General features: G+C 40.0%; 1 protein-coding gene across 2 annotated transcripts in view; it reads right to left on the bottom strand.

Moving 5' to 3' along the window:
- The window catches only part of LOC124310163 (uncharacterized), a 160,200-nt gene that overhangs the window by 45,391 nt on the left and 92,885 nt on the right, over positions 1 to 21,924 (bottom strand). For both annotated transcript variants that reach the window (XM_046773909.1, XM_046773918.1), the window contains exons 2-4: positions 5,798 to 6,305; positions 3,310 to 3,540; positions 1,090 to 1,559 (exon numbers count right to left, since the gene is read on the bottom strand). In XM_046773909.1, coding sequence (XP_046629865.1) covers positions 1,090 to 1,559; positions 3,310 to 3,540; positions 5,798 to 6,305 — 1,209 coding nt within the window. The remainder of the gene's footprint in view (positions 1 to 1,089; positions 1,560 to 3,309; positions 3,541 to 5,797; positions 6,306 to 21,924) is intronic.

The following is a 21,924-nucleotide window of genomic DNA, read 5'->3' as shown; positions in this document are numbered from 1 at the left end:
CATCTCCACTCCACGCACGAGGAGGAATGGCCGATGAATATGAGAAAAGCACGTTATGCAAATTTCGAACGACCGGCATGGCACGTGGTGGGTTCCAACTGTACCTATATCTACTCGGCAGGACGGGTTTGAATAGTCTTTCCGTAAGAAGATAAGATCTCCCCAAGTTTCGCCTATCTCACCCTTTGCCTATTTAGATACCATAGTGTAGCTACAGGGTGTCACGAAAATTATATAGATGTGATGAACCGTGTGAAACGGGGCACTGAACGATGTCACAGAGACGAGAAATTCACGAAGACACTGGGTACCTACACCAATATTTCGATAACTTTCACCCGAACACTTCTTTCCTTTTCGAATCGAAACAGCGCGCGCGCTAAGGCACAAAATTTTCCAACAGCCCCGTGTACTTGTTCCTTCGAGTCCTGACTACTTATCCGAGCAGTGGATTCCACCTGCCGGAGGACACAGTCCGCTGACTGTCGAGCGAGAACAAACGGCCAATAAAGCGAACTCCCTTTACAGGTAGGAAGGCAATGGGACTGCGACTACCAGTTCTACCTAAACCCTCGTCATTATCCGAGAACTTAATCTTCCTATGCTCACACTGGCTTTTATGGGCTCTCCTGACCGAGGCTGCCGCATCGATGCATCTTGCGGCTTTGCTTTGAAAAGTCTTCGACCGACCGACAAGAAATCACGGTGAATAACTTCACACATGATGCGGTATTATACGTGCAGCGACTTGTCCTCGAGTTGCATGCTTCGCAGTTGAGACCGCTTGAGGTGCTTCGGAAGACCTTGTTCAGTAGCGAGAGTACAAGTCTATGAAACACGTTGCGGTTTCTCGAAGTTCTTAATTAGACCTAGCAGGTAGTTTCGCACTTTTCAAACAGCGTAGTGCAGATTAGTTATGAGTAAATTGTCCCTCCTCGTATTTCATCGTCGCAGTAAGCAAGTGCGAGAACCAGTTCCAGGCGCCTTGTGAAAGGCTTAAAGACAGTTCCGGCTCACTCACGCTCCTCAAAGTACCGGAGCCAAATTTTTGGAAATCAGTCGAAGAGGACTTTGCAATGGATGACTTACCTGGAGTGATGGCGGGGAATGGTTCACCGGGCAAAGACGGGGGATGTTCGTCCTCCGGGGATCGTTCCGAAGCGTATCCCTGATCCTGTGGTTCCCCACCGGCGAGTTTACTCAGGCGAAGATCGACGCCACGGTTCAATTGTCGGTGATGCTTCATGAGCTCGCAGTCCGGCTTGTGCACAAGCTTCATGAGTAGATCGTCACTGACTCGTTCGGTCCCCCGTTGTTGGGACATGCTTGAATGAGTGCCGGTGCTTTGCTTGCTGCGATTCGAGTCCTGTCGCCTTTTCGGAAGCGTGCCGACCAGGTCAAGGTCGGAACCCCTGTGGCACTTCTCATCCAGACTCGCACCCCGTCCGTACGTACGAACGGATTCACCATCCACCGAATCTACGCCTTGACTTCGTCGTACCAGGTCAAAGTTTCCGTGCTTACATCTGACTAGGTCCAGATCACTGCTGTGCTGATATCTGAAGAACGGAAGGTGAAAACTGTGAGAAGGGATGAAAGAAGCATTTGAGGCGTTTTCGAACATTCGACTACTATTGAGAAATACGTCAGTTATGATTTCAAGAGATGGAATATGAAAGCAAATGGAACAGTTTTGACGGGTGTGACTGCAAGATCAACAGAGAAAGTTTTAATACAGCCGAGGTCTTGAACCGTTTCATAAAAAAAAAAACGCATTCATTGTCTCGACTGTCACCAAATAATTATTGAAGTTTCAGTTTAATGCACACGGGACTGACTGACGTAAGCTGTACAGAATTGAAGAGAAGGGTTGTTTCACGGTAAAATGGTTATTCGATTATATGTAACAGCCGTCAATTCGGAACGATTGATAAACTCGAATGAGTTTTAAAAAGTATGAATCTATTTGTGTCTGTAGTTGAATTTTTTATTTAAATAAAAATTCGAGTTATACTCTGACTATCAAATTATTGAAATGTAACTGAATAGCTGCATCCTTGAATAATATACGTTAACAGCAAGACGTATGCTGTACGAGAGGTGGTATAATATCACAAAAAAATTCTTGACATCGATAAGTTTTTTGTATGGTATTACTTTTTTAACGGGTGTATAAAAAAAGTTCATTCATAATTTGACCTCATTTTTAACGAAAGTAAGTTATTCACTGAGTGTGAAATTCAATAGTCAACCATGTGTAATGCGTCGTGTATTTTAAATTGAATCGAGACAGTTTAAAGGAATACATTTGTTTAAATTGACTCGTTATGAAATAGATTTTGCCATGTACGTGTATGAATGCTGAGAATAGTTTAGACCCACAGTCTGATTAAGAATGTGCCAAAACGCAAAAAGTATAGACCACCTCATTGAAAAATACCGACGAACATATCACACTGATTAAAATGAGTACTTTTATAGCTAATAAAAAACGGAATTACAATTTACAATTATACGTGCTCATACATTTTTCACGTCTTTGTTTTTCCACGAAGGTTATCAGCATAAGATTCATTTTCCACGCTTAGTTTCGTGTAATTACAATACGTCAGTGATTTAAATTAAGACTGTACCAAGTATTCGCAAAACTCCTCATTTCAAAGCCGTCAACTTCAGCTCTCAATCAGAATTGATTGAGGTTTGAAAACGACGGGCATAAAAAAAATAGAACTTAAATCGGGGACAGAAAGATAATTTGACCTCTCATGTTCACAAGAGAGTGAATTTCAATATCTGCTTTAGAGAATATAAAAATGAAAATTAGTTCTGACAAAGAGAAAAATACATTTGCCAGATAATCTCGCTGTTTATCAGGCAAAACGATTGGTACCGTGATCAGTAAGTCACGAAGGCTCTGCATAACGTATAAACTCGAGAAAGTAGATCACGCATATCAAGTTTCCAAGCGTAGGTAACGCGGTTATTCTGCGCTGAATAATATCTCAGCGCAGAGTAAAGCACATCCGATTGGCAGAGCGTAGAAACAGCGAAGAGTAGCAAAGAATTCATGGGCACTGTACAAGTTACGAGCCAATTTAGTGAGTTAACTCGGTTGATCGCACGGAGCCGGTCAAGGGGAAGGCGGATCAGATAAAAAGAGGTGCAGACAGCAGGATGATATCAACCTTGGAGAAATTGATCCTGCAGCGGAAGCATCTTCCGCTGGAATTCACAGCTCCGTTTCCGCGCACTATGCGGGAGGCGTAAGGTAGTATTTTAGGTGAAATCTATAGGTGACTATGATCTCACCGCCAAGGATCCTCCGAGAGAGAGTCTTGCGACTGGTGCTTGACGAGGTCCAGCGTACCCGTCGGTCCAACATCCGAGAAATGCACACCCAACGGACGTTTTTTGTGCGGTAGAGTCCCTCCAAGGTTTCCGCTTATCGTGTCGGATATCACGTTGTTGTTTTCACCCGGGTGATCATCCGCTGCCTCTTTTCCATCCAGGTGGTTTGGCAGAGACCCGCAGAATTTATATCTGGAAATTGACCCGACGCTTGAATCGAACGTTCAGATTATCATTGGGGGGTCACAATCTGTGTTTCAAATTCACTTTAAGAGGCGTGCCGGATAGCTCCTCGTTACTGTAGGTGAAAATATATTTAATTTTATAAGGCAAGGAATTTAAAAAATATTAATGAATCAGAAACATGACGATATTATCAATATGACAAAGATGATGACGACGATGATTCGGCTTAATTTTATTGAAGGGATCTCTCTCATTCATAGCAGAAATTGAAAAAAGAAAAACCTCGTAATGTCAACTAAATTAACTCAATTTGTTAATGATTTTAGAAAGATCATGTTATTACTTGTTTTCTGCTCAGTACTAAAATCGCGTTGTTTGTCCAACTTCGACGCAATAGAGTTGTTAAATTCTTATAACGAAAATATATTTTGCTACACAGTATTTGTTTAATAATAATAACCTTGAATGATTTTCCATGTATATTCATTGCTGTTGTTATTTGACGAGTTGATTAAACAATTCGTCTAATCCGAGTTGTAGGAAATTGGATTTCGAGGAAAATTACTTTTTCAATTCATCAAAATGTAACGAATCATACGTGGTTGGGGTAAAAAAAATTGTGCAAAATATAATTAAGATGAGATTACCAAGGATCGAACTTTTTTTAATAGAAATTCGAGGACGTCACTTCACGTAAAATATTGAACAGGTATTGTTTTAATTAAATTTCACTTGACTAACTTCGATTACAGTTTTTCAATCTTTTCTTACATCGTGTCTTTAGTTTGCAATTTCCTCCGCAAATTTCTTACTATAAAAAGAATATTCTACAGGGCATGAAGCACCCAGGTTTATCTCATTCTAGCGTTCTTTCTAACCGTGGGATAATACCACTCGACTAATTTCAATTACAATTTGGCAGTGCCTTTTAATTTCAGCATCGTTATGGCTAAGTCGACCTAAAAACCGTCGGATCAAGTGCGTTACGTGAGTAAATTTATGCGCACAACATTTAGCCGGCCATAATTCGCCGCACCAAAAAATAAATAAGTCTATGAATAATGCGGTTACAGTAAACTGACAGCCTCCTATAACCGAAATTCTCTATTCGTATAGGAGTAGAGTTTTATCTCCATTAGTTGCCCGAGCTTCTTACTTTAACACTAAAAATAAATATTTTCAGTAAATTAATGGTATACAATTAGACGAGCCAGACTAAATAAAGAAGAGCTTGCATTGTTCTACTTTTGCTTTGAATTTCCCACATTTGAAATGATGAATAAACATCCGGTTTAAAGTCTGTACTTCACAGATATTAATAAGCTGTTGAGTCCGGACGATTTTAATAGCCAAGTAATTTTTTGTATCTAGCTGTATATTTAGACAAACGATAAAAGAGCTGTTTAAAAACTAATTTCTCATGTGTCGACGACGTTACTCGAATTTCGACCTATATGGAATTTGAAATCGCAGTACGTTTGCTAACTCGTTCTACTAAAAAAATTAAAAAACATGCTCTCCTGTAAACAAAGATTCACGAATTAAATATAACAGCAGAGTTGATTAGAACGAATTTAAGACTGGAACTAACTTTCAACTCATGAAATTCGTGTTCACTGCAAACGCGAAATTAAATCTTCGTATCGCAAATTCATCCTAAGGTTCGCGTAGCGTCCATGGGTGGGGGTAAAGGAAAGGTCCTGTTCTGCAATTTGCTCAATCTCTTAAGTCGATATTTCTTGCCCCCGGTTCCTTGCGAGGGGCGAACGGCTCGGCGGGTCTAAAAGCAGTGATTACCCTCGAACTTTGGTCCCCTCTGGGATTTAGGGGGTTGCGTCGGTACCGACGTCGTGTTCGGTGTTACTTCCATATGACCTAGGTTTCAGGAAGTAGTAATTCCTAATTAAACTTCAACTGACCGAGATCACCTCGTTAGGCACGACGCGTTCATTCGAATACCGCGAGTATATCAGAATTATGGCTGCCCCGAAAGTCCGTTTAAATATACCCACTATTTTATTGTTAGTACGATTCTGTGATTCAAGGGAAAAAATCGACCAATGAGATTGACTTATTTGGCGCATGTGCAGTTGATTTTACAAATTTCAAGAGATTGTCTCGATACAGAACTCGACTGCTTGGAACCGAGTGAAAATCGCTTGTCCTATGGAGCCTTGTTACACCCTCAAATTTTAAGCAAATCGAAAAGGTCTCGAGCTTCGCCGACGTGTCTCCTTAATACCAGCCTAAATTTATCGCTCACCTCTCTCTCTGGCCCCCGGAACAAGGCACCAAGATTTTTCCAACGCTGTTCAGCTTCCCCTTCGGGTCGCAGAGGTTTCCCGATGACTGAGTACGCCGTCCTGTCAACCCTTTGCCGTTGTGACGACTCAGGTTCGACCCCATCGCAGCGTCCTTTTCCACCGCCCCTGTATTTTCCGTTTCCTCCCCCTCCTCCTTGTCCCTGTTCCTCTCCTGCTGATCCTCAGGCTCCTGACGCTGGTTGAGACTGTTTACTCCATCCTGAATTCCGTCGTTCCGATCCCTGCCGGCCGATGAAAAATACTTGCTGATATCCTTGGCATTGACCTTCGACGGAGGCGGTGGAGGAGCCGGATGCCGGAGCCTCTTCACTACGGCGATCTCCTCTTCGTATGGCTGTGAACGATGGATGCGAAGGCTGCTCGGCTCCGCGTTTACCAACAGCCGTTGTACCGCCCAAGGATCTCGTCCACCCACGCAAGCTGGACCGACGGTGACCACCTCGTCTCCTTAAACAATTTTTTATATTTTTGTGTTATTATTACCGCTTGATTTAAAGAAACGATTTAATTATTGGAAGGGTTGATTCGGGGGGTCGAAACACTTTTTGAATAGCGTTGTACGGATGCTTCGTTTGCGAATTCTTTAATTGCAAATGATCCAATGGATTTGAAAAAAACTTTCAAGACTCGTAATGGATTTGCCGGTTGGAAACGCGGCATCGTTTCAAGCGTAAACAAGTTTGTCTGAATTCATAATGTGAACGTAATGTTAAGTGACTGTATAAATATTTGAAATGTAATTAAAATTTCACCAAAATATGTTAACGCAAAGGTTAAATTACTTGGGATGAATTTTCTAATACCTTGAACTAATTCTCGTCACTTCGTACGACATCGTGAATTCAACGGAATTCAAAAGATTGAACTAATATGTCAGATTTCAAAAGACTTCACCTGACTTCAAAATTTTATCAAATTTCAAAACCCACCGACGAATTTTAAATAAGTTTTCGATAATTTTTAATAACTTTTCGAAATTTCATATGAATTTGGAATTATACTCTTTTCCACCTGCGCCTGACGTCACGCACAGTCAGATCTTAGTTTCAAACGTTTTCCGGCATGGTATATATTTGGATTTACGCAACGGTAAAATTCACACGACGTTTGCAATTTCTGGTTCGTAATGGGAATATTTCTGCAGGCTGGATAAGAGATTATTTTTTCACTGACTGTCCGTACCCAGTGGCAGGCTGCCTGTAATCTGGTGTTAATTAACAGGTGTAACCCAGCTGAACATCCCTATCTTTTCCTGCTCTGGATGTTACCCGCTCAAAAAACGGTGCAGAGAACCTGAACACGGTATGAGATAAGCGACGCGATTAATCGCCCCGGTCGAGTAAGCGGGGGAAAATGACCATGTTGAAACGTTACGAGGCTACCTTTACTTTTAAAAGGCGAAGATCGACGAACGGAAGTCCGACGTCATTAGCGGAATACACAATAGTCGTTTCCACGTGGATTAGGAAGGTGTAGCCGTTTATTCCTTCAAGATAACGGGACCGAAAAAGGATCGCTTCGGCTTCCAAGGGGCGTAAAATAAATATAATATCAAGTTTACTTATGCGACGTATACATCGAGCCTGTTGAACCATTACTGACGCCTGTGTTTTTATCCGCCTTACGTAAGTGGCGCTATTTTTCACTTCGATACCGATACTTGAACGCGAAAAACAAGACCGCTCAAAAACAAGATTGAAAATAGGTTCGCCGATAAATAATTGACAAAGACGTATCGTGCAGAACTGTTTTTCGGTTGAGTAAGTTTCATCAATACCGTTTTACGAGTGAGTAAGTATTACAATACGTAAGGTGAAAATGAGTAAGGCAATGAATATAGGATTTAAAAGTAGAGTCAATCTCCAAAAGGCATATCCGTGTAGAATCGGAAAATAGAATTCATATACTTTTATTGAATAATTCAAGAAGTTGGATACGTGAACCGAATGAAAAACGTAAGGTGAAATAAGTTGCGACTGCATTTTCCGTTCTCAAACCATCGTCGTATAGGTTGGTCTCCGGTTCTCGTCTGGACTCTCATTTGCGACGTATTGCTCTTGGATTAAATTTTCTACGCTTCTGAACCGGTAAACGGAAACACACAGACATCTGGGAGTTATCTAGGATCCCCAGAAGCCAAAGAGGAACGGTTTATAATATACGGCAGTAGAAATACAAAGTTGCGGTAGCATGGGAACGAGCAGCCGTTCGGTGTATAATAAGGGCAAATAAAACCGTCGTACGTATTCAATGCATGCTGGAAAAATAAAATATTCTGCCCGCAGGAATACCTGTACACGATCCCTGGAGGCCACTGTGTAACTAAGGCTAACAAGTATTCCAGGTAAGAGAAAATGCAAATATAACGGGAGATGGAGGAAAATACCTACTAATTCTAAAAATAGCGAATAGAACACTTCTTCCGGCTTAATCTTCGATGAGAAAATTATTATCACGTTTGAAAAGAACAATTTCATTGCAATTACAAATTTCAACCTGATCGTTGAATTAATTTCAATTATCGGATCTTCCAACATTTGGGGGAAAAAAAACCGCTACACGGAGAGAAAAATCTGAGAAAAATTACCCTGCTGTTACTGTAATCGTGATGTAAAAGACACCTAATGCAGTTTTTATTGATGCATGTTAAAAAAATTATGGGTTTTTATGAAAAAAATTACTACCTTGCTTAGAAACTATGTATTTCGGCAGTACAAAATTTAAAATGTGACGACGCATTTTTCTGATGCAGCACCGTAAAAATGTGGACCTTGTAATTTTTCATCTGCTCTCACAAAAAATATACTACGCATTTAAAAAAAATATCACTCAGAATCATTGAATTTAAAATGTGATAGCGAATTTTTCAAATGCATCACATTAAAAATTCGAGCTTTCAAATTTTTCATTTGCGACCGCAGAAAAATTTATGGTATCAGAAAATAAATTGAAGAGTGCGGAGAAATTTTACCGTGCTCTCTTAGAAATTGCTTGGAGGAGGGTGGTGACCGTCGATACAATGTTGTTATGCCAAGCCATGTTGAAAACAAAAAAAAAAGTGTGTGTGTCAGCTCCGACGCACGACTGGAGTTTACTCCTTACGAACGATAATTAGGATATATATTAGACCTGTCCTTAAGAAGGGCAAAATCGCATTTTAATGGTCTTACCCCCCAAATTGGTTCGCGATAATTCAAAAAAAATGTGAGAATTTTTAAAAATTTTTCCCTCCATATTTACCCACTACTAGGAAGCCTTACTTTTTCCCATAAGAAAAACATTGATTTTTTGTGATTTTTAATCTTTTTTTTACCGCTGCCCTAATTATCAGCTAAAAAATCGTAAATTCTCAGAAAATGTTGACAGTTATGTTACCTTTTGTCGAATTTTTTGGAATTCGGTACAAGCATTTTTGGGCTAGATCGATCACATATTTATTCTCTGTATGTTGCGAAAAACGCGGAAAAGAGCAAAAAAGTCACCCTGTCGATTGTTGATTGGAAGCTAACCTTGCAGTGAATGAACGATATTCATCTGCAGTTGAAATTGCATGTGGCAAGAATAAACCGAATACAGTATTCAATCGAATCATTACCACATTGCGAAAGGAATCTTTCTTTTCTTTTCAATTGAAGGTCAATTTCGTGTCCCGAATTTCATTGTTTTGTGCAACTGTAAACCTGAGATGCTTCGAGAACTACTAAATGTAAAAGTGTGGAGCAGCCCAGATTCCAGGTATTACTCCAGGATACTCACTTTAATTATTGATTGATGATTCGATGTCGTACATTCGAAGCCGAACTTTTGTTACAGCGTGCAACGCGTGAATATTAAACTAGACAACGGTAACAATTAATTTGAGAAATGAAAAGCCGATTTGCTGAATTAATCCGGATCTCCTTTTTCGTTCTACCGTGCAACTTCAGGTCTTTGCGAATTCGATTCTCGACTCTCCGCGTCGCGTGTCGTTTGTTTGTTATTTGTTTGTGCGGCCGACCTTCGGTGAGTGCGTAGCTGCATCGTTGCCAAGTTCAACTCACAATCAGTCCATTTAGGCAAGCAGCTACGACGCAAAAAGTGGAATCGAGTTTAATTATCACGCTGCAGATTTTTAGATCTTAGCTTTCCGGAGCTTGCCGAACAGGCTAACAACATATTGAAATTCCTCTCGGACAGACTTTTGACTCGTCGGAAGCGTTTTGTGACGAGAAAATACTCCGATAATATTCCGTTGCGGTTTTCGTTCTGATATTCTGAAAAAACGGGCCTTGCGGAAGGCGAGCTTCGATTGACAATGAGTTCGTAATGCAATCGTAATTTGTTTATCGGTGAGTGGTTCATTTAGGCGGCATTCTTTTTGTATAAAAATAACTTATCGGTTCGTTAACCGAATACGGAAGTGTCTTATTATTCACGCATATGAAGCTGTGTCGTTACATGTTCGTCACTTCGAAGGTTTGTCTTTCGGTTAAACTTTATCGGTGTTCGGTCTTTGATTACGTTTTGTAAAAATGATCGCTAATTTTCAATAGAGCGTGAATTTATTTGGAACATGGAATACTAATAAAATGTTATCTCTTATCTGGCTACAGGGACGGACTACATTTCAGTGTGATTGACCAAATTTAGCAACGATCCGAAAGAGTCGGCTCGATCGATTGATCTCTGGAGATAAGGTGAAAACTAGACGATCCCCTACAGTGGATAAAACCGGAAGGTACGTAATAAATATGATTCTTGATTACATTGTCGCTTTTGGTCGTAAATAGTGGTAGCTGTTCACAGGCCTCACTCATATATATTCGATACTTGTGTCTATTTAATTAACTTTCTATTATTCATTTGTGGAGTTCATTTATTAACACATCGGAAACCACTGAAATGTTGTGAAAAAAAAAAATAATAATTATTATTTTGATACACGCAGTTTGTAGGGACATGAAATCTGATCCAAGTATGTACAATGAGTAATATTCTGTTATATTCTTATCGCAGTGTAAAAAGTGCGACGCTTCACCATTCGACATGATTGTGAGATGCTACGCGAACTACTACATTTCAAGTGTGGAGCAACCTAAAGGATGTAAGAATACTCATTTTAATAACCGTTTGATTGTTCAAGGTGGTACATTTGAAGCATAATTTTAACCCTTGCGTAATCTGTAAACAACGGTGATAATTAATTCGAGAACAGACAATGCAGCTTTATAGATAAATTAATTCGGGCCTTCTTTTTGGCTTTTCCAGATTTAAGCAGAGACAAACGGAGCTTGTATGAATTTTGTGAGGCGCTGGCGAATTTCGTATTCAGCCCGACAGTGCTATCAACTTAATTTGCGGCCAAAATATTTCAAACGCGAAATAGCCGGTTTTTGAACTTTACTCGAGATAACCGGTTATTCTACGCAACCGTCGATATTCTCTAACCTTCTTGTGTTTCAATTAATGCGTACGATAAGTTTCGCGTATTCGGTAATACGTTTATTTTTTTAAATTTATTTTGCTGTAATTGTAACCCTGCCGCAACCCCCCGCCGTGAGGGTGATTTGACAGACGATCGTATTAATATTATGTGTTACACATTTAACTTAAAAAAGATGAAGCTTGCGGAAATGACCCGCCAATTTTTGACGCTGCCTCCGGGACTAATCGAGTGATCCAGTGGCCCAAAAATGTATGATCCGGTGACCCGAGTGATCTGAGGTTCGATTCGAGTGAGCCAGAGGCCATAATCGAAGCCACGAATATTAAAGCGCATATCATGTTGGACTCGATCCATTTTTTGTCACTGTATGGACTTACGTGATTGTGCTAACCATACCATCGGTTGTTTCGGGTAATAAAACTTTTGCTTGTTTCAGCTAATCAAATTTTTTCCTTGTTTCAGCTAATAAAATTATCTGTGTGTTGAACTAATTAATATGTCTCTTTTTGTTAATTATATATTTTTTACCTATCTAAGCTACGTATATTTTTGTCTTTATCGACACAAGCCACTAATTATATTTTCCTCTGATCCAGGTGACCGAGTTTTATTGACTATGCTGAAAAATTAACGTTTCATTTCTTGGGTTAAAAAAAAAGAAAAATTTTACCGTTCTAGCGCTATGCGCCTTGCTACAGCACGGTAAAATTTTCTCTGTGCATGACTATTTTTCTCTGGTTAATGCAAACAATATTTATCCTGTACGTCGAAGAATAATTTTGAAACCTTGTTATAATTTTTCTAACGCTGGCAGTTCTCATCACGTTTATTGGAAAGCACGGCAAAATTTTCCAGAAATCCCTGTGAAAATTCTAAGTTTTTTCTCTCCGTGTAGCAAAATTCTTGCAAATGCCACCAAATTTCGTTATACTAGTAACAAAAAAAAAATTTATATCGTAGAGTATCAGAAAGCTTGGAAATTGAAATTCCTGCCAACGATCGATCAGTTTCGGTAAAACGTGTATTTCGTCAACTTGTTTCACAACTGTTAAATATAGTCAAACATTTGAGAAGCTAACCTAAGTTAATCTCGATAACTCGTCAATTGAACCCGCTCCGGTCTTTTCGAAAAGTGATGGATTCAATTCCTGATGAAAATTGTTTTTGCTTTGAAGCTTATTGAGAAAGTTGCGAAAGGCTCGAAATCCATATCAATCCTGACTTCGAGGCGATTGTGAAGCTTCGCAAGATTAATCAAGTAGCAAGTTGAAGATTCCGTGGGCCGCCTTGATCGTTCTCCGACAATCGTACTCTACTCTCCTCTTTTCTGCTTACCTACCTACACGATGGTGCGTCTGGGTCACGAACTCACTGCCGAAATTTAGGAGCTCAAGGTCTAACTTGCAGGTTGTTACGCAGATCGTTGCGTTCAAAGCTCGCATTATACAGTCTACCTCGAAATAAACTTCGGAGTCAGGTTACCGGCGGAACATGAGGCTTGTTGAGTCTGTCCCAGGCATAGTTGAAGACCAGCTCGACCGCGCTGTTTCACGTTCCGACAGGAACGTGATTTTCAAAGTTGACCGAAGTAAATCCGTGTTGTATTTCAGCGAGGAAAATGGATGGGGTAGAAAAATGCAGAAGACCAAAGAGTCGACGAGATGAAATCCCGAAAGTCAAATTACCGACAGTTGTAAGCGTGAAAAGACCATAAATGTGAAAAGTTGTCATGTAGAATAATAAAAATTGAGAACGCACGAATGTGTGCATAAATTGATACCTTTTTTTTTTTTTTTGTTTAAATTTGGCAAGTTTGTCAAGGGCAAAATAATGAAAAAGACTCGAAAGGTCGAAACTCCAAAACCACCAAGACAGAATGGACAGAATACTGAAAAGTTGCAAGACGTCAGAAACACATTTATTCTTTCCAACGTCACCGGTTGCAACTAATAGATGATGTTAGGCTTGAAAAGTGAGAGTGTAATTATGTTTTGAATAAATCGAACGTACGGGAAAAAAGATTCAATGTTTGAGTCCCAATTTCGTTACACTGATCACTCGTTATTTTAAAATTTGTACCACAAAAATTTCGGGTTTTAGACCAGTTGAATTTTTGGTCTTTCAGGACATTGACCCCCACCCGTAATTTCTCCTCATATTCTCCTTTCAACGTTCGTTCAACCATCTCTTACAATTAGAGTGAGTTTGACTTTTTGCTGGCACGTTGTCGGGATTTTGTAAAGTTCTAAACTCCAAGTGCTCGGAAATCTTTGAGGCAACGTTTGGCCGGACTTGAAAGTTTCTTACATTCTCGTGCATCGAAGTTTCACACGGATACAATGAAACTGGAAGAGAGATACGAATATCCCGTCAAAGAGGGTGGTAAGCCGGCAGTCCGCAGACTTGGACGAGACTGCACCAGTGAAATTGGAATCTCAAAATTCTTGTTTGTGAAAACATTCGAACTGTAATATTTTCTAATCTAAGTAGAGTAGCTCTACTTGGAATGGAAAAAAGGTTTCGTAGGATCCCATTTCCGCATCTTGCAAGTATACCGCATCCGAAGCAATATTAAGAGGGAAACGTCGCTGAATAATCGGCGTGTTTCATTCAACCGTAGAGACAAATGGCTTCTAAGCTATTGGGCGTGAACATTGAAGCACCAAGAGATTAACTATACTCAAAATCAGGTGTATAGATAGGGGAGAAGACACTTGAAGTCAATCGATATCATTTGCATTTACTAGAAGATTCTGGAATATGAAATTCACTAGACATCGTTGAATTCACGAGTTAATAGAATTCGTGACGTCTCGTGGTGAGGTGCCCACTTCATTCCAAAATGAGAAACCGCTCGTTCAACTGAATGCCGAAAAAATCGCCATGGTTTTCCAAAGTCAGAGAGCATCAACATCGACCAAGGAAAAAGCACGCATAGTAAATAATTAATAAAAAAAAAAGCCACAGAAGCTTGGGGCAGAGCAATTGCCAGGAGCAAGTGCTTCGAATTGAAAGGATGATTCTATTACTTCGGGATTGTTAGCTGGTCACGGCGTAACCGCTGGCGTAGTTGGTGAAGGGAGCAGTCGATATTCACCCAGGTTCGAGTAGCCTGGAACTTTGAAGCATATAAAGAGAGTAAGTACTCTAGATTGAATGTGAAATCTGTTCCTAGCTGCAGTGCGGGCGTGGCTTACTATGTTTACATTTTCCTCAACTTCACCACAAAACCATCCGGTCAGGACCGTGTATCCTTGCCTTATGATGCCGCGATCCAGATAGGATCTCCCAGTCGAGATGAGATCGCGTCAAGAATTTATGAGTTAACTTTATAGCTGTGACGTATCAGGGCCAGTGTCATACAAAATTTGTCTTCCAAAATCTCGAGTGTAGATTAGACTTGCAAAAATGTGCTGTTTTATGGTTAAGCTCGAGGGCAGGTGGGACGTTATTTTTTGTTATCTGGTACTTTAATTTCAATGATTTTGAGATAGAAGAGCTGTCCTAAGCTCGGGGAAATCAAGAGGTTGGAAAATATGGGAAAAGTTTTCAATATCAAGAGATATGGAAACTGCTGCTACACTTCATCATGAAATTCAATTTAATCGGCCACTTTAAAAGGCAATTCAATTTTCGAATGTCGGACTGATTGGATTATTTCAATTACTGGTATTCCTAGTATTCACAGTCTCTTCACTATGCCATTTTAAATGTCCAACTATATCACTTTTTCCTACAGAAGAGTGTGCCTAAGGTTTCCGAATGAACGTGAATCCCGGTTCGCTTCCTCCTTATCATTTCAAAGACTGCGTGATAATGTTTCCTGGTTATTTGAAAATCGACCTAAGAATTCCAGGGCAACAACGCGTAGATACATGTTGCTGAACAATCAACAAAGAAAAAAACCAATCTACAGTATGTTCAGATCAAACAAAGCCGGAAGAGATTGATGATAGATATGGTAACAGTATAGCATTCTAAAGTTGGGCAGTATAACGGGCTTGATAAGTAGAAAATCGATACTCGGATTGACGATTATAGATTGACGCAACGGTGCAACGGGATTCAGTCGACCGTAAACAAACGGCGATAACCGTTATCGGTGAACATATATAAAACGATAGATTCACAATATCTATTACAGTGTGTTGAATTGAAATAGACTAGATCTCTTCTTGATTGCTCCAAGATAGAACGACTTGAGTAATCACATACACGATCCGGTAATGTCGAGAGCGGTAATTGAATGAAGGGAAGAGGCGGCACGTCTTCTAATCTCTTTGATTGGATTTTGGTTCAGCGAAGCATCCATCTGCTACCGGCGTCTAATCAAGCATCAGGAAGCGTTAATGCAATTGGGAACAATAACGTTGCTAGAAGAAGAACGACGCGTTGGACAATTTCGAGGCTTAACCAGTGTTGTGAAAAACTAACGTTACGATATAGTACCCTATTAACGTACGACTGATGGATACGTCTGTAAAAGCGTGAGTGAATGAAATCAAGAGGCAAGCGGCACGTCAAGGAGATTGTTTTAAATTAAGACCAAACACGGTTGGACACAACGGCGGAAGTTCCTTGAGTACAACAAAGAAAATCCCCCTCTGCCGAAGGAGGCAGTTCGCTCTATCATAGACAGCCTGCACTCACTTGAAGTTGAAGACTCATCGCGAAGGCATGAGCTCGATTGCGTCGGTGCCCTGATACGGCGATAACGTCGGAATGTTGCTTAGAGAGAAAATAACACGGTGACACCACCGACACATAAGCTTCATAAGATGTTGCTTCAGACCAGCGAGGCGAAAAGATTCTACGTCTTTCGTTCACTGACTCATGACATTTTGTTGAGGTTCCGCTTACGTAGCTCTTCTAGACAAGTTTACTATGTTGGTAGGGAAAAGTTGTTCGACGATGAGAGGATTCCCAATTTGGGGAAATAAATTGGACCGGTGTAATCATCGGATCGTGCACTTATTGTTAGTCTTAAACGTCTTGCATATGTTACCAATGGCCAACCAGCGAGTGCACTCTCAGTGTCTGTAGAGTTCAGAATTTTTCTGAAGCTTGTAGAAAGGATTGGGTACATATTCCGCCAGTCTCTTAAAGCGATACAACCGCCTCTTTTCTCGCGTAAAAAATATAACAACCTTATACGTGCACGTTGAAGCCCCCCGAACCCCCTTCGTAAAGTCTTGGGAGAAAAACGATTGACGTTTGTTTAGGGTGTTTCTTTGCGTAGGACTTATCAAGTTTTCAAAACCGTGCCCATACGTTTTCCCACGCTATCTAGGTGCAGTCCCACATTTCACGTATCTGGGTGCAGTCCCACGTCACGCATGGTGCTCTGGTCACAAAATAGTTAAACACCATAGAACAGTTCAAACGGTGTGGACGACTAGTTTCGCTGGAACTGTAATCCTGTCTAAGCTCTAAATATTCACAGTAGACGCGATGTATAATTTTGGAGAACAAGGTCTGGACCGAATTTGAATGCACAAGTCGATTAAGCCAGGCTCCCACCACTGCGGTCGCTATTGCTGGTAAGAGCGTTTGTTTCGTTTCCGCTGTTGCCACCAGACTTTCGTCGTTACTCTCAGCGCCGAGAACTGGAGCACGAGATGTAATCTGTAGCTGAGAGTGTCATTTGAGAATGAGTCAGAACGACCCGTGGTTGTATACCTTATTTCTCAGCCGTACCTACGGCTAATAACGCGTTAACAAAGGACCACTTACGGGGGTGGAGGATTAATCAATGACCGTATGTCAGACTGGATCAACTGGAGTAACGGCTTCATATTATATGATCAAGATTGACTCTCCCTTTTTCCACGAAGGAACGATGACGAAGACTTGAACGTTATTTCCCTCCCCGGCTTATCTACTCTTCTGCACACATAATGCATCTTCTTACTAAACTCTCGTTTGAAGAAGTCGAGGTGTGTCTGCTCGTTTCATCGCTTACTCCCACAGAAGCGGTTAAACGTCGAAAATGACGAGCTCCTTCCACCAAGGCACAGCTTAACTTTCGTCGAGTTTTGAGAGGATCGACACCTTCGCGCGACTACGATCGGTTCTTTCAAATGCAGATCCATCACGTTTGGCGTGTCTCAAAGCCACGACGAATAGACTTTCAGGGTAGTCGAGGTCGTTTCCCTCTTATCATCGCTCATCGTCACCTCTACTAGTCAGAACATACAAAGGCTCTTCTACCAGTGATGAGAGCCTCTTTAACTTGTAAGAAAAATAGCGGGATATTATAATAAGAATTCCCACATCTAGCAGAGGTAGCAGCAACTTTGGCTCCTGTGTTCTTCGACGTCTACGTCACGCGCATATAATATATGTATGGCCATGCATTGGCATGAAAGATATTTCGATATTTATATTCACGAGGGGGACAATGGCACAAGCAATATAACCGCGCTGTAAAACCGGAGCAATATTTTCCCACTTGTGCATGTATACGAGTTACTTTCCAGACGCATAAGATACCTGCGCGTTCGACTGCATCACGGAATCCCTCATCCTTATTGGCATATTTTTCATTTTCGAAGTTAAGCGAAGGTATCTTTACTTGGCGAAAAGCATTTCGAATATTTTACGATTGAATAATTGGGGAAATTCACACTGAGAAAAATTTCATTTGTTATGGTTAACTAGAAAAATTTAGTAAAACAGGTATCGTTCAAAAACCTGTTTGAATATTGTTGGAATTACGAAAAACGAGGTACACCTAACCATTTTGCGCTATTGTCGATCCTTTTTTGGTAATTGCAACGCAAAATCAGTTTGTGAGGTTTACTCTACTTTTTTAGTTAAGTAAGGCTTTAACGTCAATTTATTGTTGCACAAGCATTAAATTTTCGCAACAGTCACAAGAAAATATAGTGACAGTGATGATAATGAGTAAGAATAGTAACGGATACTAGACATTCTGGCAACAGCTAGAAAACTAACTTTCATTTTCTACATAGAACTACATTTTTCGATTGTGGTAAAAAATGAAAATAGTTAAGGACCGAGCGGTAACCGGAACTAAAAATTTCTATTGGTGCAGGCCATATAATAGACGGCTTGTATGAAATAATTTCACGTCAAGTCCTTCTTTGCCGAACGTTTTTGGTAGATTAAACAAATCCTACCACCAATGCGAAGTCATTCGAATCTTGGACTTGGCGAAATCGCATTAAATCTTCCAGTCTCGAGTAGGATTTACGGCAAAACGGACAACCAAACAGTAAGACTCTTCCAACACGTTATCACTTTGCAATCCCGCATAATCCTTCGGTACGACAAAGTTTTCTGAGAGAGTAGCGGTATATGCCTGGAGACACTCGCGAAGCGCGAAGCCTCCAGATTCAACTCCGAGATTAAGCAAAGTAAAGGAAGTCGTATTATCGCATAACCAACGATTATTTTCATTCGTGGATTAACTTTGTCAAACAACTTTTCCACCCGAAATGATTAAACGGTAAACGCATAGCTGACAGTCCCGCGTAAGGAAGAGGTTTAAACGGTTAATCAGATTCCATTTTTCTCTGTTCATATCTCGCAGATACTCCTCGAATATCACTCTAATTTTCGGAGTATTAACCGCAACGAAACAATTCCAAGACCGAGAACAAGGATAAAGGACTACAATCCATTTGTGAACACCCAAATTTACTGTTCGTCGGGAATTATCCCATTTTGGAAACAGGGTTAGCAGACATTTAAAACTTCTACGACCTAAGTTTAATTATGGATTTGTTTCAACTTTCAAAAAAGTGGTTTCGATCTTCATTCGAGAAGTTCATCTCTCATGTGCCAACTTTTATTCTCCGGCTTGGGGAACTGCGGATATTTAATATTATACCACAATTTCGTTACATTTGATTCGAGTTCGTAGATCCTTACATCAATAAACAAATGAATAATTCGACATTATGCATATCATAGCTAGTTTGAATCTTACCAAAATCGAGCCTTTCGTGAATGCAAAAATAACGGTCGTTGATCCGAAATATCGCAATGCGGTAGAATCGGAGGAAATATCGAACGGCAATTACGTTGCAGGTGCCCAAGTGCTCGGTGTATTCATGGAGCGATGATATATTATCTGAATACTGAATTGCTGATTATTGGTTTCCGTGGAGAACTTTTTCACCACACTCGAACATTTATCGCTAATATTTGGCTGGAGATTTATCGTCGTGTGGATAACCGTTTGTCTCTATGGCAGAATTGTTTTCAAGATCGGGCAAGTTTCGTGCTCAGCGAATGGGAACGGAACCGCAAGTTTTCGCAGGAGGAAAAAGTTGATTTGATCAATTGACGGCATCGGTAATCGACGTTGCAACAACGCGGGAATCACTCGCCAAGACGATTTACCACCCAACGATCGCGGAACATGCGTTTTTCCATTTCGACGAGTTTGGAAACTTTTTTTTTGCCAAAGCGAACATAATTTTTGACCCTCGACATTTTCGCCCGATGCTGAAACGTCAATGTTCGTATTCTCGTTCTCTAAAATATAACTACCGATAAATTCAGTTTCAACTATTCGCAAATGTTACGGTTTAGTAAAAAACGTTTCGAACCGAAATGTTTATTAATTAAAGATTCGAAACGCAGAATTAAAATTGATCCTACCTAGTTTATTTGAAACAAAATTTTTTTTCAAAACAGTATAAAAACAGCATTTGTCAATGAAAAATTTTAGATTGTAAACAACTTTGGAAACATCACGTCGCGGTAGAATTTCAAAAGTATGAAAAGCATTATCGTTTCGCTAATTGAAATGGATTTTAGCACATTTTCTCCGTGAATAAAATGTCCAGAAATTTTCTCAGGCACATTTTCTCACACTGTACAATCAACGCAAGAAACATCATCACTAAAAGTAGTATTGATATATACTCTGACTCGATCATTCAACTAGTAGTCTATTTGAAAGTACTTGATTTTTAACAAAAAATATGTTTCAGATGATTTGTAAGAAATCATTGATGAAAAATATGAATATTTGTTCCCAAAAATTTGAAAGACAATTCGAATTTGACGCTGTCGATAAATCCAAAGAAAAACGTTCAACGATCCGTAAAATAATCATTTTTTCTGTTTTGAAGAGTTATTGTCCAATCGATCTCAGTTCGTTCAATTTCAGTTCCACCTACAAAATCTTCGCGTTATAGTTGTACGATTTGAACACTTTTGTCTAAAGTGAGTGAATAAATATAGGTGTAATATATGTAAGCCTATTCATTCAGAAACGTTTCACGTGGGACAAAATTATGTACAAAATTCTTTTTATTTTGTATCCGATTCTCTGGTACGCAGTTACGTTGACAGAGACTAGACCAACAATAAGAATACGCCAGCGCAAAGCATCCAAGAGTGACTGGCACGTGTATTCACACTATAAGATTTCAATTCAGCCCGCAACGGCACTCTTGCGAGGTTATCAAAAACTTCTTAGAAAAGTTTCGAAGCAAGGGATATTGAATAAGCTTGAAATGTACCTAGATGCAGTTCGTTCTTGGTACCGGATCCCGAATTTTCAGGATATACCGCAAGCCATGCACACGTCATGCAAAAGCACTCAATGCACCGTATCGAATATCTGCGGATACGTATGTAAACAGGAATACGTATTACATACAGCGTGTCTCACGTGCAGTCGCGAAGGTCCAATTTCGTTGAATCAAAAATGCAAATCGAACAAAATAAGGAACAAAAGTACGAAGAAACGCGAATAGCGCAGTCTATTGCATACCTTTCCTGCGAAGAGAACAGCGGGAGAAAGAAGTTTTTCAGTCAATATAACCCTCAGAATTTCCAGCCAGAGCGGAAAGTTTATACAAGTCGCAAAAAGTCTATCCTTGGGCGAATAAATAGGTGCACATTTTTTTTTTTTTCAAAGCGTCTTATCTTCTTTTTTTATTTCCGAAGAATTGACTCCGAGCTTTCTTCATCTTGGTGTCGGCCACCGCCGTTGCCGTCGTATCCGATTTACCGCATTTTCAATTAGGAATACCTCAGTAGTTCAATTCACTCTTGTGAGAAACAATCCAGCCTCGACTATACATACCGAATCGTTCGAATCGTGTTCGGAATTTATAAGGTTTGAATTTGTTAAGAGTTTCCAATCGACCTCCGCGATTTATTCTATTCCAACTTTTTGCCAAGGCTCGTCTGTCTTTTTTCAATCGCTACTCGATCGTCCGTATAATCAACACGATTTATGGTATTAGAATTAAGGAGTGACTGTAAATTTCGAAAACAAAAATACACACTTGTATTTTTGGAAACAGGTTTTTGACCTACGGTTATTTTCAGAAAAATCATTGGTCTTTGGTATGATTTTCTATTCTACAATTTATTGTTACAGTAAGCTTTTAAGTTTTCAAACACGTAGATAATTTCAATGAATTTAGGGCTGAAATCTTCAAACTCAAAGTGTCTACGAATCAAGCTATTTTTCTGTTCATTCACTTTTCATGTGCATAAATTTAAGAAAATTAATTCACCAAAACGATTTTCACGGGTCGGACGACGCTTTGTCCTCTCGATAATTTCTTTTTGGTTTTGATGCGGTGATTGATCAAATTTAAAGAAAAAAAAAAAAAAAAAATCAGCTTCGCGGGCATCGCGTACAACGCG

This window comes from Neodiprion virginianus, chromosome 1 (genome assembly GCF_021901495.1).
Source record: "Neodiprion virginianus isolate iyNeoVirg1 chromosome 1, iyNeoVirg1.1, whole genome shotgun sequence".
Taxonomy (NCBI): Eukaryota; Metazoa; Arthropoda; class Insecta; order Hymenoptera; family Diprionidae; genus Neodiprion; species Neodiprion virginianus.
This window is presented reverse-complemented; position numbering and strand designations above follow the sequence as displayed.